This window comes from Micropterus dolomieu, linkage group LG01, assembly GCF_021292245.1.
Source record: "Micropterus dolomieu isolate WLL.071019.BEF.003 ecotype Adirondacks linkage group LG01, ASM2129224v1, whole genome shotgun sequence".
Classification (NCBI taxonomy): Eukaryota; Metazoa; Chordata; class Actinopteri; order Centrarchiformes; family Centrarchidae; genus Micropterus; species Micropterus dolomieu.
Genome location: NC_060150.1, coordinates 9,819,473 through 9,826,537, shown reverse-complemented (window position 1 = coordinate 9,826,537; position 7,065 = coordinate 9,819,473). Strand labels below are relative to the sequence as shown.

General features: G+C 39.9%; 1 protein-coding gene across 1 annotated transcript; it reads right to left on the bottom strand.

Annotated features, from left to right (window-relative positions):
• Window positions 1–2,459: 2,459 nt before the first annotated feature.
• On the bottom strand, window positions 2,460–6,702 carry LOC123974890. The gene is made up of 6 exons (XM_046055898.1): window positions 6,272–6,702; window positions 5,832–5,924; window positions 5,383–5,513; window positions 5,053–5,214; window positions 4,523–4,749; window positions 2,460–3,226 (listed from the first exon to the last, which is right to left on the bottom strand). Exons 1-6 carry the CDS (start codon window positions 6,336–6,338, stop codon window positions 3,127–3,129), a joined length of 780 nt encoding a protein of 259 aa, XP_045911854.1. The 5' UTR covers window positions 6,339–6,702; the 3' UTR covers window positions 2,460–3,126.
• Window positions 6,703–7,065: the final 363 nt, after the last annotated feature.

Genomic DNA, 7,065 nt, shown 5'->3' with positions numbered 1-7,065 from the left:
TGCTATCTCCGGGTTTTTTCCAAAAAAAGTCTCAGACCAACAACTTCTATTATGTAACTGTCCAAGTTAGATTTCTTTTGTTACACGCGGCTTAATACAAAACTGCATCACTATCTCTGGAGCTACTTGAGAGATAATGAGCAAATGAAATAGTGAAATATTCTCCCGAAACCTCTAGTGACAAAATGTATTGGGAACATAAACTATTTCTGATTTTAGATAAGCTGAATAGAGCACTGTTTGAGGTGTTTTATAGTGTAGAGGTAAAATACAGAATGTACTGCTCTACAAAAGGTTAACAGCTATGCACGGAGACAAACAAACAGGGAGGTCTGTCTTTGGAGCTGGTAGCACTCTGATCTCTGGCGCTGTAGTGAAGGTTCCCCAAAGAAAACAACAACCAAAAAAACATTCAAGGCACAGGGGTGCTGTAAAGCATTGATTATTTTTTTATCTTCGCAGCCATGTCATAGTAAAGGCATTTTAACTTACTACTTCAGTGGACCTCTTTAAGGGGTTGTTTCCTCTACACTTGTTAAAACACTTTGTAACTTGTTTTTGAAAAGTGCTCTACAAATAAAGATTATTATTATTATTATTATTATTATTATTATTATTATTACACTGCCAAGATCAGTAAGCTAGTGTGCTTGCTACAAAACACTCCTCATTGTGCATTCGATTCAGTGTATCAGAGTTCGCTAAGAACTACTTGGTAGCCTTCACAGTAGCTCAGGACATCCCCTGAATTCTACTTTTAAAACACATTCGCTTAGAGGATTAATCCCAGGTGAAAACCAGGCCATGCATTTACAGCATAAGTGAAATAGCTTCTAGTTATACTACTGAACATTTAGATTTAGAAGGAACAATTTGCAGTGGTAATTTTGATATTATCGCATTAAATGTCTTTGAAGAGCAAGCTATGATAGCTAAGTTATTGTGATGGTTTGGTTTGGCTCTGTGGTATTATCCCATATTTTGTTACTATTATTATTTTCTGTAATGAGAAGCAATAAAAGATAGTGGGACAGAGAGAGAAACAAGACCGCAGCGGGATTTGATGTAGGCCGCTATATGTGGACTCACTTGTGGAAGACTAAACCACCAACAGCCCCTCAATTTAAGCTCCAATTTATAAATTACAAATTAACACCATATATCTATGTGAGTGGGTTGGCCACATTGACATATTTTGTTGCCATAGCTGTAATTTTACTACATTCCACTCCATGCAATACCCTGAGGAGAAATAATAGTACCATCCTGATTTTTAAAGTATAAACATCACAGCTGAATACTAAAGGTACAATATATACCTACACAAAAAATGTAGATATTATAGGAGAGTCCCCAAAGGACAACAATGCGACTATACATCTCCCTATATGAGTAATAAAGTAACATTACAGCAATCTCTTAATTTCTGACAAAGAAATTGTCGCCATGTCATCCAACAGCCTCTCACCCTATCAGCCTCACATTCATTATCTTGAACTCTAAATAGCATTTAATATTCGCTCTACAGAGTGCCATGGCAACAGCTGTTTCTACAGTGGCATTAACATTACTCCTCCATTGAAGTCACAAGCCTGACTCCAATGACAGCAACACTGGATGTTGGAAAACTGTGCAATGTGGGCTCCATCTAGTGGTAGAAAATGGTAATTTAAATAGTAGAGCTCCCACGCAGACAGAACGGACAAATGATCAATCCACTGACTGATTAATCCTTTTATCTACTGCAATGGCCCATTTTTAGACACAAGTCTCTAATCAAGGCGCTTTGCAAACTCCAGTCTACAAATCAACTATCCCAGGCTACTCCACCCACAGCAAACAAATCAATTTGAGGCAGAAACTAGCCCAACTACAAAACTTTACTGTGAGCATACAGATTATCTGGAAAATTAAGCACTACAAAAAACACACAGTGCTGTTTTAGTTCCAACTCTCACACACACAAAAACAAGCATGAACACAGTCACAGTAGTCTTATAGGTCTATATGAAACTATAGTACTATGGCATGTCATTGTAGGCAGCCCAATAATTCACTATGAGAAGCCTGGAAAGGTCTCAATGTGTTGCACACATAAAGCGGTATATCTTGAGCAAGTTTAGGTGCATATTATGTGAAACTGCTCTGTTGACAACTTCTCACAAGTAAGGATCACTGACCTGTATGGTCACTGCTTTTATCTTTGCAGTTACTGTATTATGTAGCAGAGCGCACAAAATGCCAACTGCTTACGTCAAGTACCTGACAATTACAGAAACGCATTAATAGCCTAAACGTAGAATTAAAACAGTCATACAAGTTGCAGAGGTGATGTCTGATGTAAACACACTACAAATGAAAGGGATTCTAACTCCCCTTTGGTGGACTAAAAGTGCCGTTTGATATATCTGCCAACAGAGATAAAGGATAGTGAAGCCAAAACACAACAGAATAACATCTCACAAATACGAAGTAACTTTATTGAAATCAAGGGTCCATTTTATCAAAATATTTTCAAGTTTTCAGGACAAACAGTGCAATCAGTGACAAACGATTTTCTACAAACAAGACATACATATAAAACATATCTACAGTTAAAGACAGCAAAGGCCACAGTTTCAAGTATTGTGAACGAAAACAAGGACATACAGACAAACAAACCTGCCCTTATAAACAAGAAAGGCAATTTCATACTTTTAAAGTTTCAGTGGTCGATGAAAAAGTTATTGTACACAAAGTTCTAAAAATATACAAACATTAAATTTATCACTGCCAGCACCAACCTAATGCAACATTTCTCAGAAACCTGTTTTTTGTAATATGCTGTCAGGTAAAATGAGAATAAGAATAATGTTAAATTATGAACACATTATGAGGTGTGCCATGCAACAAATGTTAAACTCCTTGTAATAATACTTGCCATTTGATGTAAAAAAAATGGCATATCATTTAAATAAGAGGGTTTGTTGCATTTTCAGCCATTTAGAAGGTGGGTCTCCCCCCCCCCCAACACTACCATGTAAAATGTTCTGGCCCAGCACAACACATGCCACACAAGTCATTTAGATAAATCTAAGCAGCATATTTTTCACTACAGTATAGCTGGCTGGTTAAATAGTGTCTGTGTTATTGTGTGTCCATGGAGTCATCAGCACATCCCATAATCCTCTGCAACTCTTGAATACAGGGCACAATTGACTGGCTGTACAACTGAGCCGTCTTCAACCTAGAGACAAGGAAAAACAAGAGTTCTCTGTTAAGACAAGTTTCATCTGTATATCTTCTCAGTTATATTAATGCTAAAGAATGCACTACTTAGGTTTTCTGGAGCTGATGAACTGATCCAAAACAAACTACATCTAAAGCACTTGCACCAGTACGAAAATGATTAAGATGAATGATATCAAGAGCCTACATAGTTGGCACCAACAGAAAGCAAATTTGTAGTAGTTTACTTTAACAGCTAACTCAGAATGTAAGCAACCATTACTTTGGAGGTCCTGAATCTTACTTTAGCTCCTAAAATAATCAAAATTACTAATAAGCAAAATACATTACAGATTTTATGCATCCCAGTCAGAGCTGTAGAAAATGGAACTTCTAGCTAGGAGATAAAGTTCCTCAGGGGATTGTGTACCAACACAGGGCTAAAAGGTAAGCTAACTTACATTCAGATGGCAAGACAGAGCTCTAGCAGGATGCCTGTGTTGCATAGCTTCAGCTGGATTTTTAAGTCAACACTGGGTTGCTAACATGTCAGCAAAGAGAACGCAGTGTTTCCCCTCCTCCCCCACACAGAATGACTGTACTGATGCTCCGCCTCTTTCGGTTTCTCTCTCCCTGTATGCGTCTGCTCCGTTGACATTTTCCATCAGCAGTACATTTTATAAAGTCGCCAAAAAGACAGACCTTGTCTTTTGGATTTTTCTGTTCTCATAGCAGCAGGTACGCCGCATGTGGAGAAGGCTCGTTAACCACGTAGCCTTTCGAAACCAAAGTTGTACCAAATGAAATCTGCACTAGGGTGTTCACCGTTACTTTACCTGGTCCATGCTTGTAAAATATCCACCATGTCCACGTCTTGTAATGCAACACCAAACATCTCTCTGCAAAATGCTAAAAATGTCTATGTGAGAAAAACTGGAATGTAAATGCTGAAAGCTGATAGTAATTTAAGTACATCACAGTTTCAGCTGTCAAGCCTATAGTGGCCAAAAATGTTCAACACAGATTAAAAAGGTCATTCCAGAAAAGCCTACATTTGCTGTAGCCTTATTTCCATGATACTCTGAACTCAAACCTGTTTATGGGTCACGTGTAGGATGTGGACAGTCTGTACTGAACATCCCATTAGTGCCACAAAATAACAGCCACACCACTTAGTTTTTTGGTTCACTGTGTGACCTTTAAGAGGTGTGCAGGAAGGCAAAACACCATCACAATTACAAATCCTATTTACATCATCATTTCCTTGCTGAGCATTGCCTTAACCTGATTATAATGGATACAACTTAAATATTACCTTCTGAGCAGCTCGTGTCCTCTGCTAGTTTCAGGGTGGTAGTGCTGGAGAGCAGTGAGGCTGTGAGATGCCAGGATGCTGTAACACTGTTCTCGGAGAGTGTTATGGTTCGCTGTATCCCACTGCGGCAGCTCGCTGGTGTACCGCCACGCCATCATTGTGTGCTCCAACACAGCGTCCCACTCTTTGTTCCTCAGAAGAACTTGGCCCCACTCCTGACATGAAACCTGAGGGGGAGGATACGGTGTGGTAACAGATTAGGATGACACAATGAAACACTCAATACACAGGAGGTAACATATGGAGCAGTTTTTAATATGTCAGTGACAAAAATTCCCTTTACGAACAGAACACAAACTAAATTAGAAAATAATTTTTTTTTAAATAGCAGGGGTGTGCTTAACTCGAACATAAGATATATCGCCTTCCTGCTAATTAGAATTGGACAGTATGTAAATAGAATTATATCTGCAGGTTTCCAAAAAGTGCAGTCATTTATACAAAAATGCCCCAACACCACTGGTACTCACTTTGAACGCCACCAGGTGAGGATATGCCTTTCTGTAGCAGTGGGCGTCTCTGTTAGAGCCAAGCCGTGAGTAGGGTATGGACCTGTAAACATTTGCTTTCTTTTGTTGCAGGTCTTCCTGGAGATACTTCAGGTCTGATGCTAGGATTCTGGGCTCTTGGCTCTAGGATGCAATGCAAAACATCATATATCAAATTACATAATATGTAGTGATGGCTCAGAGTTAATTAGTACATATTTACAATGTGACTACTAAAACTCTGCTTGGGATGAATCTCCCCCCAAATGTGATCTTATTAATATGGTCATGTGTAATGGCCAGGATGCCTACCTGTTCAACTAAGATGAGAGATCTGATTAGCTGCACAAGCTGCGGTTTGGAGAGGGGAGTATGGTGCTCATCCATCTTCTCACAGTGCTCCTCTATGCCCCCACTCCACAGCCCACCAATGGACAAGTCCACTGCAAAACAAAAGAGGTATGATGAAGACAAAAACAGGCCACAGCAAACAATTACAGGGGTAAACCTAACACCTTTTGAAGTAATTAACAAAGGGAATAGTCATCAGTTGTTAAGTAGTGGCATTTACTTCAAAAGTGTTTTAGTAGACAAGGAGAACAGCTTTTAATGCTCGGAACAGTCTTATTTAATTTCAAGCTCTCAGATTTCATAACTTTGAAATGCAAAAGGAAACATGCGTATTAGAAGACAAAATACGCTCACAATTCCTCTCTGTTGTCATTTAAAAATTTACTTTTCCCACATGGAACGTTACTTACGTGACTGCACGCGCTTTGTGTTCTTCCCCCTTGGAAGTGGAGATGGAGCCAAACGAGCACTTAGTATTTCTAGGTAGGACCTCCTCATTCGAGCTGTAACGTTGAAAGATTAAAAAAATTTAATAAATACTCTTTGGGTGACAACGGCTCCTGTTAATATTTCCTACAACGTCATTTGCTATTTTACACACAGCACAAAGCACACCGTATAAACCGATAGGGGAACGAATTTCAGTGTAAAATGTATACCATCCTTAATTTTGTAAAGTTGACATTAAAGTCACCGATAACAACCTGTTTATCCTAGGGGCGCGGGCGCGCGCTTGTGATAACATTAGCATGATGGCAAAGTGGCGCGCCACCCCAACAAAGAATTTCACGTTAACGTTACACCAAATTTCCGCAGCCAGAAAAAAAGAGCCGTAAATTTTCAGACTTACCTGCAATTTTGGGCTGCGGGGCGGGTATTTCCACCAAAGCACGTCGTGTCTGGAACACAGCTGACATTGTGACCAAACTAACGTAATCACTAAAGATATGGAGCTAACTACCTGCTAGTAGCCAGAGGGTAGCCAGCGCCGCTACGGTTAGCTGAACTTTAAACCCCACGGGCTGCCCAACAATAACTTTTCCACGGTAGTATCTGGCTTCAGCTGGTGAACTCGCAGTCAGCAGCTCCTTCAAAGGCGTCGGTGCAGTTTTCGAGCTCCCGAATACCGTAGGGCAAACTTGCTTGAATTTAATTAAACACTACAAAATGCCCCCACGTGTGTGATGCCTGCTGAAGTGGTAAGGGGAAAAACTAACCAACTTTTGTCTGCTCTAGTACCAGTACTATACTGGTGAGGCGCGCGACACGAGTTGCCGCGCGGGCGTGGCTTGCTTCATGTGCCGCCCTGATTGGTAAACGTCGCAGAATGTATAGAACAGGCGCCGAATATGCAAATGAGGTGACTGCTGCCCTTTAGAGAGGGCTCTGGTTTGGGATAGAGATCACGTGAACACACGCTCGTGCACGCATGGACACATTAGCAAGTACGCGCGTCAAAGATGACTATTAGCGTTAAAAATGTGTTAAATTCTTTTTTGGCTGAGAGGATGTTTCATACACATGAAGCATAGTAGACCCATAAAGTACCCGTATTATCTCATTTTGTGTCTTATCAGAATGTTGTTGCTAAGCTATTTAAAAGTAAATATTAATGTCAATATTGTATAATAATAATAATGATAT

Bases quoted from the DNA above. Each gene is read 5' to 3' on its own strand.
- LOC123974890 (XM_046055898.1), bottom strand. From the start codon at position 6,338: ATGTCAGCTGTGTTCCAGACACGACGTGCTTTGGTGGAAATACCCGCC. The intron at 5,925-6,271 runs GTAAGTCTGAAA...TCAACGTTACAG, and splicing joins CCCGCAGCCCAAAATTGCAG to CTCGAATGAGGAGGTCCTAC. The intron at 5,215-5,382 runs GTAGGCATCCTG...ATTGCATCCTAG, and splicing joins CTCTCATCTTAGTTGAACAG to AGCCAAGAGCCCAGAATCCT.